This window comes from Lissotriton vulgaris, chromosome 9, assembly GCF_964263255.1.
Source record: "Lissotriton vulgaris chromosome 9, aLisVul1.2, whole genome shotgun sequence".
NCBI lineage: Eukaryota > Metazoa > Chordata > Amphibia > Caudata > Salamandridae > Lissotriton > Lissotriton vulgaris.
Genome location: NC_141697.1, coordinates 1,240,620,272 through 1,240,644,965, shown reverse-complemented (window position 1 = coordinate 1,240,644,965; position 24,694 = coordinate 1,240,620,272). Strand labels below are relative to the sequence as shown.

The 24,694-nt window shown below is 50.8% G+C and overlaps 1 protein-coding gene across 1 annotated transcript in view; it reads right to left on the bottom strand.

Moving 5' to 3' along the window:
• STAB1 (stabilin 1) overlaps nt 1–24,694 on the bottom strand; it is a 756,575-nt gene that overhangs the window by 649,522 nt on the left and 82,359 nt on the right. Inside the window, exons 5-6 of the mRNA XM_086939405.1 lie at nt 10,868–10,953; nt 4,843–4,912 (exon numbers count right to left, since the gene is read on the bottom strand). Coding sequence (XP_086795531.1) covers nt 4,843–4,912; nt 10,868–10,953 — 156 coding nt within the window. The remainder of the gene's footprint in view (nt 1–4,842; nt 4,913–10,867; nt 10,954–24,694) is intronic.

Here is a 24,694-nt window from a genome sequence, read left to right as displayed (position 1 = left end):
GCCACAGGGACAACGCCACCTCCAGCCGGACAGTGTCACACTTCTACTCTGGGTTCTGGCTGAACAAAACAGGAAAGACCCCAGCTGCCCTGTGTCCTGAGCTCGCAGGCGCCACCTTCATCAAAGACATTCCAGCCAAAGAACGAGTCGAAGTACAGGTGCTCCACAATCCGGCCAGAACCACCTTCACTCATCTGCAAAAACAAACTACCGCCACTTTAACTGTGGCCCTGTCTGTTATCAATGTCACAGGTCTCGTGTGTCTCGAAGGCCAGGGAATGCAGCTGGTGGGTTACAGCGCCTGCCGAATCACCAGAACATTGGACTCAGCCGAACCCCCTTCTTTTGTTGCTTCTCCGAATATGTACTTTGTGTGTGGCACCAAGGCTTACACCTGGCTCCCGAGAGGTTGGAAGGGCACCTGTTATATTGCCTTCGTTCTTCCACCCACATATGTAGCCCCTGCCAACCACCACCGGCAGAGGCGTGCAGACGACCTTGGACAAGCTGACTCCACCGGAGCACAGTTCCTGGATGCAGCAAAGGGACTTGTTCCTCTGTGGGGCCCAATGGCAAACAGCCGTGCTATCCGACACCTGACCCAGGCAGTAGAAACAACGATCAACATCACGGCTGGTATCCTCGCCAACAACACTGCGCAGCTTCAGGCGGTCCGCCTTGTGACCCTTCAAAATCGACTCGTCCTAGACGTGGTCCTAGCCGACCGAGGAGGAGCATGCCGCATCATCGGATCCAGCTGCTGCACCTACGTGCCAGACAACTCGCCTTCAGTCTACAAAGCCATCGAACACCTCCACAGACTTTCCTCGGAGGTTCACCAAGAACAGGAAGGATGGTCGCTTGGGAGCTGGTTTTGGGACACTTTGAAAAATTGGGGTTGGAAGTTGTTTTCCTTCGTGCTGATACCTCTTGTGATATTATGTGGGTGCTGCTTAGGTATCCAATGTCTGCCACCTTTGTTCGGCCTTGTTTCTAACTGTATGTGCCCAAAAACTTTGGACTTCCGAAATGAGCACATGAGCCCCCTCTAAGAAGTAGAAATACGTGGCCTTATGGGGATAAATTCAAACTGACAAGTTGGCGAGACATGTTAAAAGGGAGGACTGTGGAATTTTAGTTTGCGATCTGAACATCATCTGCGCCAGCTTGTCACCTATGTACTACGTGCACGGCAGCCATTTTAGATATCATGGTCTCCCTGTCCACGATCGATCGCCAGCGCGCCCCTCTGACCCAGCAAGCATCCTCCGCGCACCCTGGCTCCCCCTCCCTCCTCCTTATGAGCATGACCCTGTCCTTGGGAGTCACGCCAGCGCCTGACCAACACCTTCTCTCCTCCCATGAATGCCCCTCTGTTGATAATCCTCCCCTCTGCACTGGATTGTCCACGCGGCATGAATACCACTCCATTGATGGCCCCTCACCCCGTGTCCGACTGTCCACACAGGTCCGAGGCCATTGCCTAAGCCGGGAGATATCATTTACTGCCCTTTATTGTATGAGGTCGCCCTCCTTCAAAGGACCCTCTATTGATCCAGGCCTCCCCACCCCCTGTGATATGATCAGGCGCCCACATCCTAAGACTCGACGGAACACTCAGCTGCGTGATGACCCCCTCCTCTTATCAGCGGGTTGAGGACCTCTATTGTGAAGGTATATGGGGGTGGGATTAACACGAGGATTACGGGGATGTCTTTTTCTTGCTTTACAAAGTTCTGATTGTAATAAAGGAAGGTCACATGCCATAAACCAGTGTATAAGAGGCCAGGCCTCCGAGAGGCTGTTAGAGCACCTCGAGACGATACCTTGTTGTCTGATCTGATGTGTTCTGCTCCGTCGGAATAAAACTTCTGTTTCCTGCCTTCTGGTCTCCGGCGCCTGCCTCATTGCTTGGTAAAACTTGAATGGTACAAGGGCGGTTAGCGCCGGGCAAATCCTGAGAAAGGTCCTAGCCCTACCTTTTTCCACAGCTGTGCCAAGGAAAGAGAGGCTGTGTCAAAGAAAGTCAGGCTGAGCCAAGGAAAGTCAGGCTGAGCCAAGGAAAGTCAGGCTGAGCCAAGGAAAAGGAGGCTGTGCCAAGGAAAGGGAGGCTGTGCCAAGGGAAGGGAGGCTGTGCCAAGGGAAGTCAGGCTGTGCCAAGGGAAGTCAGGCTGTGCCAAGGGAAGTCAGGCTGTGTCAAGGGATGTCAGTCTGTGTCAAGGGAAGTCAGGCTGTGTCAAGGAAAGGGAGGCTGTGCCAAGGAAAGAGAGGCTGTGTCAAGGGAAGGGAGGCTGTGCCAAGGGAAGTCAGGCTGTGCCAAGGGAAGTCAGGCTGTGCCAAGGGAAGTCAGGCTGTGTCAAGGGAAGTCAGTCTGTGTCAAGGGAAGTCAGGCTGTGTCAAGGAAAGGGAGGCTGTGCCAAGGAAAGAGAGGCTGTGTCAAAGAAAGTCAGGCTGAGCCAAGGAAAGTCAGGCTGAGCCAAGGAAAGTCAGGCTGAGCCAAGGAAAAGGAGGCTGTGCCAAGGAAAGGGAGGCTCTGGCAAGGGAAGTCAGGCTGTGCCAAGGGAAGTCAGGCTGTGTCAAGGAAAGGGAGGCTGTATCAAGGAAAGGGAGGCTGTGCCAAGGAAAGGGAGGCTGTGGCAAGGGATGTCAGGCTGTGCCAAGGAAAGGGAGGCTGTGCCAAGGGAAGTCAGGCTGTGCCAAGGAAAGGGAGGCTGAGCCAAGGAAAGTCAGGCTGTGCCAAGGAAAGTTAGGCTGTGCCGAGGGAAGTCAGGCTGTGTCAAGGGAAGTCACGTTGTGTCAAGGGAAGTCAGGCTGAGCCAAGGAAAGGGAGGCTGTGCCAAGGAAAGAGAGGCTGTGGCAAGGGAAGTCAGGCTGAGCCAAGGAAAGTCAGTCTGTGTCAAGGAAAGTCAGGCTGTGTCAAGAGAAGTCAGGCTGTGTCAAGGAAAGGGAGGCTGTGTCAAGAGAAGTCAGGCTGTGTCAAGGGAAGTCAGGCTGTGTCAAGGAAAGGGAGGCTGGGAAAGGGAGGCTGTGCCAAGGAAAGGGAGGCTGTGGCAAAGGAAGTCACGGTGCATCCGGTGCACATTGAAGAACTCTGAGTCTGTGATGGGCTAGAAGTCATATTCTTGTAACTTTGGGAACATGTTTATAGATTATTTACTTTTTTACAACAAAAGTTAACCAGTCCCATGGAAAGAGAATTGGGCAGTTGACCCGCCTACTGGCGACCCGCCTACTGGTGACTGCCTACTTGTGACCCACCTCCTGGTGACTGCCTACTGGTGACTGCCTACTGGTGAGCCGCCTACTGGTGAGCCGCCTACTGGTGAGCCGCCTACTGGCGACCCGCCTATTGGTGACTGCCTACTGGTGCCTGCCTACTGGTGAGCCGCCTACTGGTGACTGCCTACTTGTGACCCACCTCCTGGTGACTGCCTACTGGTGACTGCCTACTGGTGACCTGCCTACTGGTGACTTCCTACTGGTGACCCGCCTACTGGTGACCTGCCTACTGGTGACTGCCTACTGGTGACCCGCCTACTTGTGACCCGCCTACTGGTGACCTGCCTACTGGTGACTGCCTACTGGTGACCCACCTACTGGTGACCCGCCTACTGGTGACTGCCTACTGGTGACCCGCCTACTGGTGACTGCCTACTGGTGACCCGCCTACTGTTGACTGCCTACTGGTGAGCCGCCTATTGGTGACCCGCCTAATGGCGACCCGTCTACTGGTGACTGCCTACTGGTGACCCGCCTCCCGGTGACCCACCTCCTGGTGAGCCACCTACTGTGACCTGCCTACTGGTGACCAGCCTACTGGCAACCAGCCTCCTGGTGACCCGCCTCCTGGTGACCCGCCTCCTGGTGACCCACCTCCTGGTGACCCACCTCCTGGTGACCCGCCTACTGGTGACCCGACTACTGGTGACGCACCTACTGGTGACCCACCTCCTGGTGACCCGCCTCCTGGTGACCCACCTCCTGGCGACCCGCCTCCTAGTGACCCGCCTCCTGGTGACCCGCCTCCTGGTGACCCGCCTCCTAGTGACCCACCTCCTGGTGACCCACCTCCTGGTGACCCACCTCCTGGTGACCCACCTACTGGTGACTGCATACTTGTGACCCGCCTACTGGCGGCCCGTCTACTGGTGACCCGCCTACTGAAGTCAGTTCATCAATGTGCCGCATGAGTGCACACACATGTATCCTGGCCGCGACAGCAGTTCACGGATTGATCAGCACTGAGTCATGAATTAAAAATCGGCTGTCACTTCATCTTCATAACTGAACTCGCAGGAATCCTCGTCGGCTTGCAGTCCAAACCTGCTCTATCGAGGGTCCCGGAGCCCCCGTAGCTACCCTTTGAGGATGGGGGCCCCACTGGGAGTCAAGGACTCACAACCATCTACTGGAGGCTCTCCTATGGAGCCCAGGTGTCCTGAAGGTTAACAACATCATGACATCGAAGCATCTTCAGCCAATCGGAACCCCCCAATGTCCCCGGCACACCTGCAGGATCCAACTCACAACTCCCTCAATGCGGGGTTTACTCTGACAGGGACATTTCGGTCACTAACGCTACCCTGTCAGCCTTGACCTTTCAGCCCTCTATAGGGTTCAAACATTGTTTAGTGGCATCTGATGGCTGCCTATGGGCTGTGGTAAGACCAGCCCCTGTCTAAGGGGCAGACTATACTGCCTTCGGCAAGTGTCCCCCCAGTCAAAGGTTCATCAAAGAATCCAAGAGTGAACAATGAAACCTTACTCGATGAGACAGCGGGAGACAAAACTCTCTCAAAATACAACCCACTCTCTCGGCATCAGACAGAGTTTGTCACTTACTTGATGAACAGTCCGGACCGAAGGCGCTTTCATCTGCACACTCTTGGCACGCGAAACCGCCAAACCCCTCCTGCGTAGAGAGCCAGGGTGAGACATGAAATAAATAAATAAATATAGATCAGAATGTAAATCTCCTGGCGTGACCCATGACTCTACATCAGGCTTTGAATTCACATTTACCATTGTCACAGCTTTCACCAGAGCACCCCTGCACGGATCACAGTGGGCTGAGCGAACTAAACTCAGCAGATCGCTTTATATTTCTAAAGCACAAACCATTCTGGGGAACATGAAAGTATATTGGTGCCTCATCATTGGCTCTGAGAGAAAGAGCAGAGGTGAGGAATGAGGTGCGATGGATTGTTAGTTCGTATTATGCTGATAACAAACACCTGCTGTACGCCATCTTTTCAATGCAAACACTTAGGACCCGATTACGATGCCGTTAGGAAACTGGCCCGAACGAATCAGTTCTGGACTCGTTTCCAAACGAATCGGGTCCTGCGAATCCGAACGACCGATTACGATGCTTCCCAACATCGTTTGGTCGGACTCGCATTGACTTCAATGGGAGCCAGTGTTCCGAACACAGGCTCATATTGACAAAAGAAGTGATTGGGGAAAACCTTGCACCCTGTGGCAGGCACCCCATGGTGCCTGCTACATTCAAAAGTCTGTTATTCACCACCTTGTTTCTTTACCCCCTGTTTTTTTGTAAAGCGCTCTGATATCTGCAAAGATCTTGTCCGCGCTATATAAAACTTTCTAAATAAATAAATAAATTGTGCATGGTTGGGAAGAGGGGTCCCTTGGTATCCCCAGGGGCTACATTTGTATGACTCTGAATGAAGGGCCCCCAAAGACTAATTCCGGCAGCCGTTTCGTCTCGGGCTAACCAAATACCAAATTGGGTGACGGTTCTTAGCTCACTGTGCTATATTAGGAGGACTGCAATTTATGAACTATAAATACGAAAAGGGTTTCAGTGTCAAGCACTGTGACCCTCTTACCTAGCCACATAAAATATAAACCTGTCATCTGCATGTCACACAATGTGATTTGCAGGAGACACATTAACCCTCCATTCAACTTCATGTGCCATAACTGTGACTTGATAAAACACAGATCTCTCCAGCAAGTGAATTAACCACCAAAATTACTTTACTAATATTAAAATTCTCTGAGACTTACTGGCCACAAAAAGGTTTCTGTAGCAGGTGCCTTAAACCCATAGTATACTTAAAAATGCATCCTTTGCAGCCAATTAATGCAGAACAGATTTAATACCACCTTCTCTTGGTTGCCATTTTTAAATGTATAAGTTGTCTGTGAGACTGCCTTTCATGACTCCACCCCTTGGGGCTTGACCCACTTTGAGCCCCCAATGTATTGGTTTCCAGAGTGAAGTTTTTCCAATTCCAGCAGTGGTTAACAGTGCTGGTAAACATGAACAACCGTCATCCTGAACACGAACAGCCGTCACCCTGAACATGAGTGGCCGTCACACTGAACACGAGCAGCCGTCACACTGAAGAACAATCACGCTGAACACGAACAGCCATCACACTGAATACGAGCAGCCGCAACACTGAACAACAATCACACTGAACACGAACAGCCGTAACACTGAACATGAGCAGCCATCACACTGAACAACAATCACGCAGAACACGAACAATCCAATTCCAGCAGTGGTTAACAGTGCTGGTAAACATGAACAACCGTCATCCTGAACACGAACCGCCGTCACACTGAACACAAGCAGCCGTCACACTGAACACGAGCAGCCGTCACACTGAACACAAGCAGCCGTCACAGTGAACAAAAGCAGCCGTCACACTGAACACGTGCAGCCGCCACACTGAACACAAGTAGCTGTCACACGAGCAGAGGTCCCACTGAACATGAGCAGCCATCACATAAGCAGCCATCACACTGAACACAAGCAGCCGTCAAACTGAATACAAGCTGCCGCCACAGGAGAAGTCATCACACTGAGCATGAGAAACCGTCACACTGAACACAAGCAGCCGTTACACTGAACACAAGCAGCCGTCACATGAGCAGCCATCACACTGAGCACAAGCAGCCGTCACACTGAACACAAGCAGCTGTCACACTGAACACGAGCAGCAGTCACACTGAACACGAGCAGCCGTCACACTGAAAACGAGCAGCAGTCACACTGAAAACAAGCAGCCGTCACCCTGAACACGAGCAGCCGTCACACTGAACACGAGCAGCCATCACACTGAACACGAGCAGCCGTTACACTGAACACAAGCAGCCGTCACCCTGAACACGAGCAGCCGTCACACTGAACAAGAGCAGCCGTCACACTGAACACAAGCAGCCGTCATCCTGAACACGAGCAGCAGTCAAACTGAACACGAGCAGTCCTCACACTGAACACAAGTAGCCGTCATACTGAACACGAGCAGCCGTCACACTGAACACGAGCAGCCGTCACACTGAACACAAGCAGCCATCACCCTGAACATGAGCCGCCGTCACACTGAACACAAGCAGCCGTCACACTGAACACGAGCAGCCGTCACACTGAACACAAGCAGCCGTCACAGTGAACACAAGCAGCCGTCACACTGAACACGAGCAGCCGTCACACTGAACACAAGCAGCCATCACCCTGAACATGAGCCGCCGTCACACTGAACACGAGCAGCCGTCACACTGAACACAAGCAGCCGTCATACTGAACACAAGCAGCCGTCACACTGAACACGAGCAGCCGTCACACTGAACACAAGCAGCCATCACCCTGAACATGAGCCGCCGTCACACTGAACACGAGCAGCCGTCACACTGAACACAAGCAGCCGTCACACTGAACACAAGCAGCCGTCACACTGAACACAAGCAGCTGTCACACTGAACATGAGCAGCCGTCACACTGAACACAAGCAGTCGTCACACTGAACACGAGCAGCTGTCACACTGAACACAAGCAGCCGTCACCTTGAACACAAGCAGCAATCACATGAGCAGACATCACACTGAACACGAGCAGCCATCACACTGAACACAAGAAGCCGTCACACTGAACACGAGCAGCCGTCACACTGTACACAAGCAGCCATCACCCTGAACACGAGCAGCCATCACACTGAACACAAGAAGCCGTCACACTGAACACGAGCAGCCGTCACACTGTACACAAGCAGCCATCACTCTGAACACGAGCAGCCATCACATGAGCAGACATCACACTGAACACGAGCAGCCGTCACACTGAACACAAGAAGCCGTCACACTGAACACGAGCAGACATCACACTGAACACGAGCAGCCATCACACTGAACAAGAGCAGCCATCACACTGAACAAGAGCAGCCATCACACTGAACAAGAGCAGCCATCACACTGAACATGAGCAGCCACCACATGAGCAGACGTCACACTGAACACAAGCAGCCTTCACACTAAACACAAGCAGCCGTCACACTGAACACAAGCAGCCGTCACACTGAACACAAGTAGCCGTCACACGAGCAGATGTCCCACTGAACATGAGCAGCCATCACATAAGCAGCCATCACACTGAACACAAGCAGCCGTCAAACTGAATACAAGCTGCCATCACAGGAGCAGCCATCACACTGAACATGAGCAGCCGTCACACTGAACACGAGCAGCTGTCACACTGAACACAAGCAACCGTCACACTATAAACAAACAGCCGTCACATGAGCAGCCATCACACTGAGCACAAGCAGCCGTCAAACTGAACACGAGCAGCCGCCACACTGAACACAAGCAGCCGTCACACACTGAACACAAGCAGCCGTCACACTGAACACAAGCAGCCGTCACACTGAACACGAGCAGCCGTCACACTGAACACAAGTAGCCGTCACACTGAACACAAGCAGCCGTCACACTGAACATGAGCAGCCGTCACACTGAACACAAGCAGCCGTCACCCTGAACACGAGCAGCCGTCATCATGAACACGAGCAGCCATCACACCGAACACAAGCAGCCGTCACCCTGAATACAAGCAGACATCACACTGAACATGAGCAGCCGTCATGCTGAACACAAGAAGTCGTCACACTGAACACGAGCAGCCGTCACCCTGAACACGAGCAGCCGTCACCATGAACATGAGCAGCCATCACACTGAACACAAGCAGCCGTCACCCTGAACACGAGCAGACATCACACTGAACATGAGCAGCTGTCACGCTGAACACAAGAAGTCGTCACACTGAACACGAGCAGACATCACACTGAACACGAGCAGCCGTCACACTGAACAAGAGCAGCCGTCACACTGAACACGAGCAGCTATCACACGAGCAGACGTCACACTGAACAGAAGCAGCTGTCACACTGAACACGAGCAGCTGCCACAGTGGACACAAGCAGGTGTCACACTGAACACAAGTAGCCTTCACATGAGCCGACGTCCCACTGAACATGAGCAGCCATCACATAAGTAGCCTTCACACTGAACAAGAGCAGCTGTCACACTGAACATGAGTAGCCATCACAGTGAACACAAGCAGACGTCACAGGAGCAGCCTTCACATTGAGCACGAGCAGCCATCACACTGAACACGAGCAGCCATTAGATGAGCACGAACAGCCGTCACACTGAACACAAGCAGTCGTCACACTGAACACAAACAGCATCACACTGTAAACGAGCAGCCATCACACTGAACATGTGCAGCCGTCACACTGAACACAAGCAGCCATCACACTGAACACAAGCAGGTGTCACACTGAACACAAGCAGGTCTCACACTGAACACGAGCAGCCATCACACTGAACACGAGCAGCCGTCACATGAGCAGCCATCACACGAGCAGCCATCACACTGAGCACTTTCAGCCGTCACACTGAACACAAGCAGCCATTACATGAGCACGAGCAGCCATCACATTGAACACGAACAGCCATAACACTGAACACGAGCAGCCATCACACTGAACACGAACAGCCATCACACTGAACACGAACAGCCATCACACTGAACACGAACAGCCATCACACTGAACACGAGCAGCCGTCACATGAGCAGCCATCACACTAGCAGACATCACACTGAACACGAGCAGCCGTCACATGAGCAGCCATCACACTGAGCACTTTCAGCCGTCACACTGAACACAAGCAGCCATTACACTGAACAAGAGCAGGCATCACATTGAACACAAGCAGCCGTCACACTGAACACGAGGAGCCATCACATTGAACACAAGCAGCCACTACATTAGCACAAGCAGCCGTCACACTGAACACAAGCAGTCGTCACACTGAAAACGAGCAGCCATCACATTGAACACAAGCAGCCATTACATGACCACGAGCAGCCATCACATTGAACACAATCAGCCGTCACACTGAACATGAGCAGCCATCACACTGAACATGAGCAGCCGTCACATGAGCAAATGTCACACTGAACACCAGCAGCCGTCACATGAGTACCTGTCACACGAGCAGCTGTCACACTGAACAAGAGCAGGGGTCACATTGAACATGAGCAGTTGTCAAACTGAACACGAGCAGCCGTCACACTGAACACGAGCAGCCGTCACACTGAACATGAGCAGCCGTCACACTGAACAAGAGCAGGGGTCACACTGAACACGAGCAGGGGTCACACTGAACACGAGCAGCCTTCACATGAGCAGCCGTCACACTGAACACAAGCAGCCATCACACTGAACAGGAGCAGGGGTCACACTGAACACGAGCAGGGGTCACACTGAACACGAGCAGCCGTCACACTGAACAAGAGCTGGGGTTACACTGAACACCAGCAGCCGTCAAACTGAACAAGAGCAGCGGTCACACTGAACACTAGCAGCAATCAACCTAATTATGACACAACTCGGGACCTGTGCATCAGGAGCTGACACACAAACATTAAAGATGCTGAGGACGCGCCTTTGAGTTGCCAGGACTGAGCATCACTCGCAGAAGACCCGCTGGTCAGTCCTGGGCAGTATGGTTCATGTCCTCCCCGCTCACACAATAGCGAGTTGTACTCACATCGCACAGGCAGGTTCCGTTTCCTGCCATACCATCCAGGCATGTACCGTGTCCGCTGCAGGGAGTCCTCGATCCACCAGGGCATGCTGGAAAAGAGACATAGAGCAGAAGTGAAGAGGTTAAATCGACACTGCCTGTACTTTAAGATCACATCATCCATGACATTGTCCGCAGGGACTCTGGAGGCGCCTGGCGCTCTCACACCACGGCTAGCCCAGGGTCACCTGTACTTCTGGACCCATCTCAGCGTTCAGGGGTCTCCCAACCCTGGGAGTCACTGAGCCTACCTCAAGAAGGCTTCCCCAGGGTCTTCTGTACCTCACTGACTCACTTCAGGGGTCACGTCTATCACTTATGGGTGTCCTTGTACCTCCTGAATCACTATACCCGTCATGTGCATCATTCACCAGGTGCATCTATGCCTCAGAGACTCACTTCAGAGGTCACCTCTATCACTCATGTGTATCCTTGTAACTCATAGAATTACTTTACCCATCATTCACCAGGCTCATCTGAACCTCACAGACTCACTTCAGTGGTCACATCCATCACTCATGTGTATCCTTGTACCTCAGGAGAATAAGGTTAAAGAAATGAAAGTGTCCCTAAAGTCAAATCCTGCCGTGGATGTGGTCAGAAGGAATTTGGTACCCCCTGCAATTGAATATCGGCACAACCACCACAGACACCTAAAGTGTCATCTGGATAAAAAACAATTCATGTGTATAAGGACCCTCAATTGAATAACAGCATGCAATTTTAACACTCACTAAGAAATTGTGCTATTTGGACTTATGACAGCCTGTAAAAATACTACAAAAAATAAATTTTTGGCAAAACTATAAAGTAAACTTAAACATAAATTTATTGCACTTTATAGGTTTAACATTTTTTTTACATACAGTTATTGAACAATATACACAACATAATTACAAGAAATGCAATATGTTACACAATGAATTAAAAATTTGTTCTTGAGAACAAAAGTCGACGCAGCGTTTCGGTTAAAAACCTTCTTCAGGACAGTTTCTATAAAGAAACACAAAATTACTAAATAATAATATGAAAATGCATACAATACCTATGAACATACATTTAATTTATCTGACTGTCACAAGTTGCATTAAAAAGGAATACACATTACCAAATGGAGCTCTAATGGCTAAAGATTTCTCTATGCATTGCTGATACACACACTTTATTGAATCTGACATTCATCCTGCTTAAACAGCAATCAGTAAAATGATTTTTAATATTCCTATAGCCTTGGCAGGATCTATTGTATGCATGCAATTGGTGCATGCAGAATTGGAATAATTATGCTAAATACTTTATTGCGGTGGTTGTGCCCGGAGTCACGTGGGATTTTTTGCTATTGAAAAACTAAGCACCAAAAAGTTAAAGTGCTTATTATAGGTGTCACGGGGGATAATGCAATACATAGGGTCGGAATCTCTTACCTCAAATAATATATATATATATATATATCGCTCAGGTTTTCTTTCTGAGGTCATATGCTAAAATGGTGTCCTGTTTTGGGTACACATTCAAGACAACAAATATCCCGCTTGATCAGACTGGGTATAATTGTAATTTATAATATCTAGAAAATCAAAAAAAGGGTTTTTTGGTTAAGTGATGTACAAACTGTGAGAGCACCCTTCCTCTGCTTCGCAAACGATAGATCATGAGTGAATAGAATAGTACCTTGTTATCAGATCTTTTAATTCTGCACTATGTCGGAGGGGCCACCGGTTAGCTTTGTGGTGCTGTACTCTGCTTATTAGGATAAACACAACCATCGAAGGAATATTCACAAAGAAACAGACAAAAATTAGAGCTGTCAGGTTGGGTTGAAATGAAAAAAATATTTGGTAAAGGGCACTGCGGCCAAGCGGCTTCCTGGCGCTGGGGACCTGATCAAAGCTCACAGAGGGAACCCAGGGAGACTAGGAGGGGAATGTCTGAGAGAAGAGGAAGGTTTTGAGGGCTTTGCGGAAGTGAGTGTAGATAGGGATGGAGCGAATGGAGAGTGGAAGACTATTCCAGAACTGGGGGGCCAGGACTGAGAACCGGGTACCCCCCGTTCTGGATTTGTGGAAGCGGGGAATGTGCAGAAGAGAAAGGGGCATGAGAGGAGATGAGAGAAGTGATGAACAGGGGAGCTGAGCGGGAATGAGCCCGAAAGGCTAGACAGGCCAATTTAAAGAAAGATCTGAAACGAACAGGAAGCCAATGAAGGGACTTGAGAACAGGGGTGATATGAGAAGATTTAGGAAGGGAGAGGATGAGGCGGGCAGCTTGGTTTTGAATGGCCTGGAGACGGCGGGATTCGTAGGCGGGTATTCCCACGTACAGGCCGTTCCCATAGTCGAGGCGGGAGGTGACAAGGGCCATGACTATGGTTTTGAGTGCGTCAATGGAAAAAAAACGCGAAATTTTCCGGATAAGACGGAGGGAGAGAAAGCAAGAAGACACGACAGAGCTGATCTGACTTTGCATGGATAAGTCATGACTGACTTTGATGCCAAGGGTACGGACAGAGGAAGCGGGCAGAGGGGGGGGACCAAAAGAGGGGGGCCAATGTGCAGGAGACCAAGGGTTCGAGGGGCCACCAGTGAGGACAAGTTCCGTCTTGTCGGGATTGAGCTTCAGATGGTTAGCGCTCATCCACTCAGAAATGAAAACTAGGGTTGAACAGAACTTAGGGAGAGAATCAGGAGGAGAAGAAAGGTCGAAGACGAGCTGGAGGTCATCTGCGTAATTATACACAGAGACCCCCAGCTCAAGAAGGGAAGTGATGAGGGGATGGATATAAAGATTGAAGAGAAGGGGGAAAGAGAGGAACCTTGGGGAACACCACAAGTGACCGGGCGGGGAGGGCAGAGAAGCCGGAGAGGTGAACCGCCTGGGACCTGTCCCGGAGGAAGGACGCGAGCCCTGAAAAGGCCGCGCCCCGAATGCCCGCTGCGCTGACACGGTCGAGAAGGATGGAGTGGTCAACTGTGTCAAATGCAGCGGACAAATCGAGAAGGACCAGGGCTTGGGGAAGATTAGAGTCGGCCTTCCCCTTGAGTTCGTCCAAGACTGTAAGGACCACCGCCTCCGTGGAGTGGCCCGGATGGAAACCCGCCTGGTGGGATGCCAGGAGGCCGTTCTCCTCGATGTAAATAGAGAGGCAGGAGGTGACATGAGCTTCAAGGATCTTGCCAAGATAGGAAAGAAGAGAAATGGGTCGAAAATTAGAAGGAAGAGAAGGATCCAAACCGTTTTTTTTTATGATAGGGAGGACTATAACGGATTTAAAAGAAGAGGGGACGGAACCAAGAGCCAGAGAGGAATTAAGAAGAGCAAGGGGAGGGGCGGGGCAGTTAGTGAAGAGGGTTTTAAGAATGCGTGCCGGCGCGCAGTCCGCGGGAGAGCCAGATTTAACTTTGATCAGAAGTTTTAGGAATAGATCTGGGGAAATAGGGGGGAAAAGAGCAAAAGAGTAAGGGGGAGGAGGAGGAAAACAGGTGAGACGGGGTTGAGACACAGTGGGGATGTTGGCTTTGATCTTCACGATCTTGTCAATGAAGAAATCATTAAGAGAGGAACAGAGAGACTGTGAAGGAACCAGACTGGGGGTAGAGCGATGATCAGAGGTAGCAAGATTGTGAACCAGAGAGAAGATTTCGCGAGATTTATTAGCAGAAAGAGCTACTCTCTCAGTGAAGTATGCGGTTTTAGCCACTAGGATCGCTTTTTTGTATTCGGTAAGGAGTGATTTATATTTGGCGCGCAAGGAGGGACAGTAGTCCCGTCTCCAGTGGCATTCCGACCGCCTGAGGTCGAGTTTAAGCTTTTTAAGCTCTGGAGAAACCATTTGTGCGCATCGTAGGGGCGGACCGCCTTGATCTTTCTAAGTGGGGCAACTAGATCACACGAAGAAGATAGCCATGTGCCAATGGCGTTGACCTGGGATTCGAGAGGGAGATCAGTGAGGTCTGGGGCAGAGGAAGCCAAGGAAAGCGAAAGGGAATCAAGGCCGGTCTGATTCCAATTGCGAGCTAAAATGTTTTTCGGAAGAAGGGGCTTATCAACCGCACCCAAGTGAATGGAGAAGGAAATAATAAAGTGATCAGACCAGACACAAGGGGATATGGAGAGCGGTGAAACAACAGGACATGAGGACCAGATTTGATCCAGGATGTGACCCTGGGTGTGGGTAGGGGCAGTACCATGAGATGTGAGGTTTAAGCACTGGAGGGTGGCAGAAAAATCTTTAGAGGGAAGATCTTCCCTGGGATCGTCCGGCCAGAAATTAAAGTCGCCGAGCAGAAGGACAGAGGAGTTGTTTATCACCAAGGTGGCCAACAGGTCCTGAAGGGAGGCTACAAAGGAAGGCATAGATTGGGGGGGACGGTACACGAGGACAACAGTGAGGGGGGCAGAAAGGTTAAGGGAGCAGGCCACAAAGTAGTCCACGTTAGGAATGGGGGAGTGAGTCAGAAGTTGAAATTTGAGGGTAGACCGAATGATCATCGCCACACCTCCCCCAACCTTACCATCCGGGCGGTCAACTCGGAGGGCGTAGTAGGTATCGGGAAGAATGGCTAGAAGATCGGGGAGGGAATCAGCGGAAAACCAAGTTTCAGTCAGAAAAAGAAAATCAGGGGAATCAGTGGTCAGAAGGTTGAAGAGTGCCATCTGGTGTTTGACTGCGGAGCGGGTGTTGAGCAGATAAGCAGAGGCTACAGTTGGAACAGGTGGGGGATGGGGGACGGGAGGGGGGTCAACAGGGAGAAGAGTGGGGCTGTGAGAGACCGGAGTCGGGTGGAGAGGGGGAAAAACGAGAATGCCCAGTGTATCGAGATGACACAGAAGTGAGGGGGAAGGTGGGGGGATGGCAGAGAGAGCCATGAGTTGAGCTGTGGTATAAACGAAAGAAGGAGCAGAATGTGTGGCCCCTAGTCCCGGCCCGTCGTGGACGGGCGCAGACGGGCTTAACTTAGGCGCGACTTCGGCGCGCCTTCGTCGGGCCCGCTGAGCTCGTCCGCTGCGCGGCCGGGAATGAGTATCCATGATATAGGGACACATGAAGGAGGAGGATCAAGGGGGCGTGGCAGGGAGGGAGGAGCCAAAGAACTGCAGCGCAGAGCCCAGACCCGCCCAAGATGGTGGAGCCGCCCGTCCCACTCCGATAGTCAGGGAAGGAAGGGGCGATCAGCGGAGGCGGTCTGGGTCGCGTGCAGGAGAGGGGTTGGTTTGACAAACATTGCACATCGTCCCTACGCGAATTAAAAAAGGCTCTAAGTAATAAACCACGCAATAACATTAACATCAAAATATTGCGTGCTAATTACAAGGTGGCCCTTTCCAACAGGAAAAAGGTCCTGCAAGAAGAAGCATGGCATAATTTAAACCTAGCAGATGAAACACAAAACAGCAAACTTTACTGGGAGACTATTAACAGCCCCTTTTTAAATACAGACGGCATCCCGGAACTAACTTCCTATGTAGCTTGCAACGCATGGATAGAACATTATACTAATATTTTCAATCCCGATGGGAAGTCTTTAGAAACCCTGGCCCTTGAGGTTTCTGTTTGGCTGCCCTTACCACTGGGAATAAGCCTGGATGAGGTTTACGAAGGTCTGTCCAATAGTAAAGGAGGAAAGGCTCCGGGCCCAGATGGAGTACCCATAGGCCTCCTACTCAAATCTGAAATGAATCTGTGGGCGCCCATTTTAGTGAGGCTCTTTAATGCAGCAGCAGAGGGCGGCCCCCCACCATCCTGGGGCCAGTCGGTCATTATACCACCCTTCAAGAAAGGCAGCAAATCGGAGGCGTGTAATTATCGCCCCATTTCATTGTTGGATGCATCAGTCAAGGTAATGAGTCGAATCATGCTGAAGAGACTGGAAACCTGGGCAAATGACAGGGATATTTTAACTAAGGTCCAATACGGTTTCAGGAAAGGCATGGGGACACTGGAACAGTGCGTCAATTTAGATCTTTTAATTAATAAATGTACAGAAGTTAAAAAAGGCAGCCTGTTTCTCTGTTTCGCGGATCTGAGTAGCGCGTTTGACTTGGTTGATCACTCTATACTATGGCAGGTTCTGATAGAGTCGGGAGCACCCAAGGAGGTTGTTAATTTCCTGGCCAGGCTCTATGAGAGATTGTCATGCAAGGTGCGCTATGGTCTCTTAGGCGAATGCACTCCCTTCTTTAAGGTTTCAAGAGGCATTCGTCAGGGCTGTGTACAGGCCCCTCTTTTATTTTCTCTTTTTATTAACCAAATTGAATCCATTCTGTGCCAGATTCCCGCAGATGCACCACTGATAGGAGGGAAACCGGTTCCAATTTTATTGTATGCGGATGACGCTGTGTTATTGTCTCGCACAAAGATTGGTTTACAGCGTCTTATCGACAGATTTATGTTGTTTATTGAAAGTAGGAGACTACTAGTAAATAAATCTAAAACTTTTGTAATGCCCTGTGGGATGAAAGCTAAGAAGGCTAACCGTAGCTTCTTCATAGAAAAGGCTAAGATGACACAAGTTAAAACCTTTTGCTATCTAGGAATTACTTATGCAAGCAACGGGACATGGCAACCCGAGTTCGACAATATCAGTTTAAAAATGACGAGGTCCACTAACAGTATTTTTAAATTTTCATCCAAACTTGGGGTGAGGAGTATCAAAGATATGATGAACATTTATAATGTAAGATGTGTTACATCAGCGCTGTACGGTGCGGGGGTGTGGGGGCATTGTGTTGGCCCAACTGTGCAGAGAGATGAAAACAAGTTCCTCAGAAAGTTGTTGTGTGTACCACCCTCAGCATCAGTAGACCTGATTCACGAAGAAGTCGGAATCGAATTTATCTCTGATTTAGCAGCACTACGTCCCCTGCTGCTATGGCGCTCAATCTGGGCCAAGACCGAAACACAATTTACCCAGGAGATAATCCTTGATTGTCTCAGGTTGGACCACTCCTCACGTATTAAGTGGCTTAAGTACATACACCACTGGTTCTACCTCCTATTTCAGTTTGACATATTCCTTGACCCCAAATCTGTTGTATCTATCCCTAAAAACGACATAAAACACAGGTTTTTAAATCACAAGAAGGAGTGTCGCGACAGGGTGTCCGGAACGTTACAATCTGTGATGTTCTACCGGGATTGTAATCTAATCACCGGTTTCCAACCTTATCTTTCCGGTGTTACTCGCAATTCTCACCGGTTTGTTTTAACACGCCTAAGGTTGGGAATCGTACACCATCTTGTTGCATTCCCTATAATGAAAGCCAGATCCGATACCGTATGCCCTTGTGATAACATCTCACGTCAGAGTTGCTGCCACTTTTTACTGTTCTGTAAATTTTATCATTCTTTTAGGATATTATATCTAAAACCCATCTTTTTAAAAAATAATGTTCGTTCTACAAAGAATGCTTTACAGCTACTATCCTCTTTCAAGGATCTGGATATATGTTTCTTTGTAGCGTCATATATACTAAAATGTACAGCTGCCAGGAAAGCCATAGTCATTTGATACATCTGACCGTGTTTTAACTCTATGTCTTCCTGTCTGTATATTTGTATGTATTATAAGTGAACTTAGTTTTTATCAGGCAATAGACTGTGTATCGTCCAAACCCAAATTTTAATGGTCAATTTATGTTTTTAGACTGTAATATATTATGTCCATGATGGTTTTTAGATAGTTTTTAGATTTAGTGACTTTGATGAAATTTTAGAAACCAATGTTAAATATGTAAATTTGTTCTGCTTGTATGGTTTGTTTTACAAATCGAATAAAGCTTTTGAACTGAACTGACCTCGCTGTAAAATGCAACTTTGGAACGGCTGCTCAGAATCATGCTGTGTTCCGTGTCAAACACCTTGGAATCATGCCTCCACCCCAAGACTGGGGAGGGAGGCACGATTCCTCCCTTCCACGGAGACACGCGTGGGCCACCGGTATACCCGGTACCAGCTTTCCTAAACCCGGGCGGCACAACATAGATGCTGCCAGCCACAGACACGCGTCTACCCTCCTGTTGCTGAGCCAAGCTCGAGCAGGGGAAGGTATGACAATAGGTTTCCTGTCACAGGGAGGTGTAACTACCTCCCAGACAGGCTTTAATGTATTGGGGCTGGGTGGGGGCACTCTTAGAGTTCCAGAAAGTCTGAACTGGGGGCACACTTGGTGTTCTTGTGCATAGTCCAGCTCAAACCGGTTCAGGAGCCATTTGGCTCCTGCTCTGGTGTGAAACTGGACAAAGGACATGGGTGTAGCCACCCCTCTGTCCTGCCCCTCCCATAGGAGGGAACCCCTAATCTGTCCTATCCCTTCCCGTGGGTATAAAATGGGATACCTGGCTACAGGACTTCAGATTTTACCTGGACAAGATTCTACAAAGAAGAAACCAAGTACTTCGACTGTCTGCACAACGCTGGATGACTGTATGCCCTGCTGGACGACTGAAGTATCTCCCTTGGAATAAAGGAATTACTCCCCTGTAAAAGGAGGCATCTGAACTACAACTGACTGGTTTTCATCTCCTGAGCTCCTGAGGACTCCGAAAACTTCTGCAACACAGGAGGTGGGTCCCTGAAGGTCTTCAAGGTTGATCTGCTGTAGGAACTGGGGTCACCAGTTCCCAGGGGGTAGCTTGGCTTGAGCAGGTAGGCACCCGAAAGCTTAGTTGTAAAGTGACCACACAGCACACACATCCACTGAGGCAGGAAACGCACACAATGACTGAGACCACACCAGTAAGTTCGATTAAAATCAATAAGCTTTATCTAAGATCAAGATCACGTCTGGTAAATCATTTAGAGCAAATCAATAATCCCAGTAGCAATAACTCATTAAAGCATTTCATCAGGGGAGCAAAGGGAGCAGTTCATTAATCAATGTAGCATGTTTCAATAGCTATTTCATTAAAGGAGCATGTCAAGGGCTAACTGTGGGCCCATCTTTAACCTTGCATTAGGCAGTAACCAACATCTCCACCATTTCATTAATCAAGGATAACACGTTTCATTGAACATAGGTAGAGGATTTCATTAAGGCAAAGATAAACAGTGCATAAGGTAAAATGAGCGTTTCATTAAGCATAGGTAAAACATTTCATTCCTCAAGAAAAATCTCTTCACTAAGCAGGGATGGACGTTCCCATAATCTCACAGGTCAATATGCACCATAACCTGACTGAGAACAAGCTGTAAAGAACACCACCCCAGCTGGGGGTTACTCCTCCTTCACCCCAGTCTCTAGGGGCTTAACCCAGGCTCTTGCCCAGTCCACAGTACTCTTATGTATCTAACTTGTGATAACAGGGCCCAACAACAGTCTCCCCCGGTGGAAGGGAGGCCACGGGGCTCCCACTTGGCTCCTCGGGGGCCCCCCTCTTCCTCTTGGCCTCCCACCTGCCTCCCCGGGGAGTTACCTCAATCTTCGGCCCTCCCGAGCTCTTGCGGATCTCTCTGCAGGAAGGAAGGGCTCCCGCCCTCCGGTAGGCCTCACGCGGTCTTCAAACCAATCCCGGGCCTTGCGCTGGCCAGGAGGGGCTCTCGCTAAGCCCTCAGGCGATGACAGGCTGTTCCGGGGCCTTCCGTAGCGCCCACAGCCCGGGAACCAATCAGGATGCGGCTTATGAGGGGCCCGGCCACAGCGGCCAATGGTGGTGCGACTCCTGGGGCGCGGCAGCCGTAGCCAATGGCTGCGCTGTGCTGGGCGGGGGCGTGGCCGGCGCTCCCCCCTGTCACGTGAGGGGCACAAAGGCTTTGGTGGGCCTAGTGAGGCCTAGTGCGACCTACCGGTGGTTTGTGATGCAGGGGCCCTCTCCTGGCTCCGAGGGCCGCAGAGTGGGGCGAGGATGCCGGTGGAGGCTCTGCTTAAGGGGCGGTGCGTCGCGATGACGATACGGCGGCCCCACGGACTCCCGGGCCACAGAGGTGAGAGTTCCCGGCAGCGCTTCACGGGCCACAGTGCGGGCCGGTCAACAGCGCTCCCAGGCGGCGGCGGTGAGTTCTCATGCAGCGCTTCAAGGTCACTGTGCTTTTGGTTCTGAGCTGGGATGGGGCAGTGAGTTAAATAACGGTGATGGATCAAGCCCTGATCTTTGGACTGGGTAAGAGTGGTCTGCTTAATTCAGACACTCTGTTCATCACCACCCCCTTTTCTGAATCGTTTTTGGCCACTATAGGTGTGGCAGGGTATACTCAGACATGAGTCCCTTACTCACTTCTCCATCAGGATTCAAGCAAGCCGGGCCGACGATGGCTGAAATGCCAGAAACCGGTCCCCGGAAGCTTGTCTCCTTTCTGGTGAAGAATTGGCTTGGTAGTTTGGTCTGCCCTGTTCCCATGATGCACTGGGCCAGGGACAGACTGATTTGCTTATAGCCAGGTTCTGAGCTGGGATGGGGCAGTGAGTTAAATAACGGTGATGGATCAAGCCCTGATCTTTGGACTGGGTAAGAGTGGTCTGCTTAATTCAGGCACTATGTTCATCACCACCCCCTTTTCTGAATCGTTTTTGGCCACTATAGGTGTGGCTTGGTATACTCAGACATGAGTCCCTTACTCACTGCTCCATCAGGATTCAAGCAAGCCGGGCCGACGACGGCTGAAATGCCAGAAACCGGTCCCCGGAAGCTTGTCTCCTTTCTGGTGAAGAATTGGCTTGGTAGTTTGGTCTGCCCTGTTCCCATGATGCACTGGGCCAGGGACAGACTGATTTGCATATAGCCAGGTTCTGAGCTGGGATGGGGCAGTGAGTTAAATAACGGTGATGGATCAAGCCCTGATCTTTGGACTGGGTAAGAGTGGTCTGCTTAATTCAGACACTCTGTTCATCACCACCCCCTTTTCTATATCGTTGGGGCACACCGATGGCAGGCTGGATGGCGCGTGATGAGAATAGCGCCTCGGGTATCACAGCGCTCTATTGGCAGTAGCGCTTCAGCGGGCGGCAGGGTGCAGATTACAGCGCTTGACAGTCTAGCTCTCGGGGGACAAGTACACCGCTCAGGGGCACAGCACGCAAGGGCCTCGGCGCTGGGACACACGTTGGACCAACGCTTGGCCGACATAGCGCTTGGGGTAGATCACAACGCTCTGATGGACACCACAGTTCTGGCAGTCTCTGGCGCTTCTCCGGGGCAGAGCAGGAGAGTGCTGGGTAGGTAGGACAGACAGCTCAGCAGTCCAGACAGTTTTAACAGTGGAGATGAGGCAGGACAGCGCTGGGGCCACAGGTGCAGACAGAGGGGGCAGAGATTGCACAGCCCGGTACCTGGTTGATCCCCAGTAGTCCTGGTTAGCGCAGGTAGGTTGCATCTTGGCGCTAGATGGTTCCTGCGCCCTTCTGAAGTAGATTCTTGGTTCCTTGAAGGGGGGGGGGTGGTTGAGTTGAAGGCTGCTGACAGGATTCCTCAGCAGGTCACTGCTGGTGGTCCCTGGGTTCCCCTCCCACCAGGCCAGATCAGTGGGCTAGTTCAGTGTTCCTCACACAGCTTGGTGGGCAGCGCCTAAACCCTGTCACCCCCAGTGGCATAGGTTCCTGACTAGGCCCTACCGCCTAGGTCTCCTGCGTAGGGTCCCCCAGGTCAGTGATGCCCCAACTGACTAAAATCTTTCCCTCCTTTCTTTATATATGCTTAGGTCAGGTGACCACCCTTTAAGGCGGCAAAAACAGACTCTGCCCCTATTCTAGAAGGTTCCAGGAGCCTCCCTAGTCTAGCTAAGGGCAGGCGAGGCAGGCTGGTATGGCAACAATGTTTAAGGGTTCCAGCCAGCTCCTGGCAACTAGAGTGCGTCTACAAAGACCACGCTGCAGTAGCAGGGGCCAGTGGCAGCCATGTTGGGGGAAGAGAGCACCTGCACTTTAGCATTGATTAGCAATGGGAAGGTTCTCGGAGACCTAAGGCCAACGACAAAGAAGGTGGGAAAAATGAGGCAAGGGCGAAAAAAATAGCGAAAGACCACCCGAGGGCTGACAGGTCTAACATCTTCTGTCCTTCCAGGGAAGCTCAGGTCAGTATCCCTCGTGGGGAGTGCATGACCCGTACCCCTGTGCACCGCGCTCTTTTGCTAAGGCAAGTACTTACCAGCATTTCCTGAAGTAGTGCTTTGGACTCTGAATAGGCCCGACCCGAGCAGTATTTCCTCCAAAGATCTCTGCCTCCTCGCACAGTGTGCTCCGTGGGCCTGTACTTTGCAGTCCTGCTTGAGACCTCCTCGCGATCCCTGGTCCGTTGGCCTGTGGGTCCTGGCGAAGGTCATCTCTTGATTTCATGGGCTTCCCTGGTTGCTCCAGACGTGCCCTGTTTCTCCATTGCTTAGGGAGTCCCCTGGTCCTTGCTGGTCCACACCGTAACCTGTTTTCTCTCCGCGAGGGTTGCCTTGGCTAAGGCTTGTTGGTGTTCTATCCGCACATTGCCCCTCAGCACTCGATATCCTTCGTGGGACAGCTCACCTCCAGACTTTGGTCATCCTCGACGTCTCCTGGTCCCCGTGGCTGCAGAGTCAAGCAGCACCTCATCTCACCTGAAGCACCCGACATCAGTGGGCATTCGCCTGCTGAGCCCCTGGTCACGTGAAGTGATACAGACTCTGTTCCCTCTGCTTTCAGGTTCCTCTCACCTCAAATCCAGGTTTGGGTTCCTTCAGACACTTTCCATTTCCATGCCAGCAGTACTTCTTCCCAACACGCCTTTAAAAACGACGAAGGTTTCCAACACCACTTGAACCCTATGCATCCGACTCCTCTGGGATAGGTAACTTGGGTACCTTGGTATCCACAGGTGGGTTGGCCTTAGAACCTTCCAGTTCTCGTTTGTCTTGCTTGAAGTCCTCTCCGAAGTGTCCTTAAATTGTAAAACTTTATCCGTGACTTTCCCATAGAGTTGTACGGACCCCGTGTCCGTGTTCACACACTGCACCTGTCCTCTATGGGGTTCCAATCTACTCACCTGGGGTGGTTCCTTGGGGTCCCAGAGATTCTAAGTGCTTAAGGCACTTTGTATAGAAAAGTCGATACTGTTATACCATCTTTTAGTGTATGGTTCGGTCTCCCCCTGGAGCCCGCTGTGTGTTGTGCTGCTTGCATTGTTCTATTGAAACGTATTGAGAGCTTTTTGTGTCTATTCTCACATTGAGGATAGGAGAGAGTGTTTTAGATATAAATACATATTTTTAAACAAACATTTTGTGGTTCTCCGTTCATTTGATCATTCAGGAGGTGATGTTCTGGTAAAACAATAATCTTTACATTCCTTCAAGATTAAGCCTGGAGGCTGCTCCCCACAGCTACCACTAGGATCGCTTTCTAAAGGTTATCTTTGACCTCATACATCATAAGCGTCGTTTGGACTGGTGGCAAGTCTCTACATACCCCGATATCAACGGGTGGGTGCCACTGGAGAGTCTCTACATACCCCGATATCAACGGGTGGGTGCCACTGGAGAGTCTCTACATACCCCGATATCAACGGGTGGGTGCCACTGGAGAGACTCTACATACTCCGATATCAACGGGTGGGTGCCACTGGAGAGACTCTACATACTCCGATATCAACGGGTGGGTGCCACTGGAGAGACTCTACATACTCCGATATCAACGGGTGGGTGCCACTGGAGAGACTCTACATACTCCGATTTCAACGGGTGGGTGCCACTGGAGAGACTCTACATACCCCGATATCAACGGGTGGGTGCCACTGGAGAGTCTCTACATACCCCGATATCAACGGGTGGGTGCCACTGGAGAGACTCTACATACTCCGATATCAACGGGTGGGTGCCACTGGAGAGTCTCTACATAC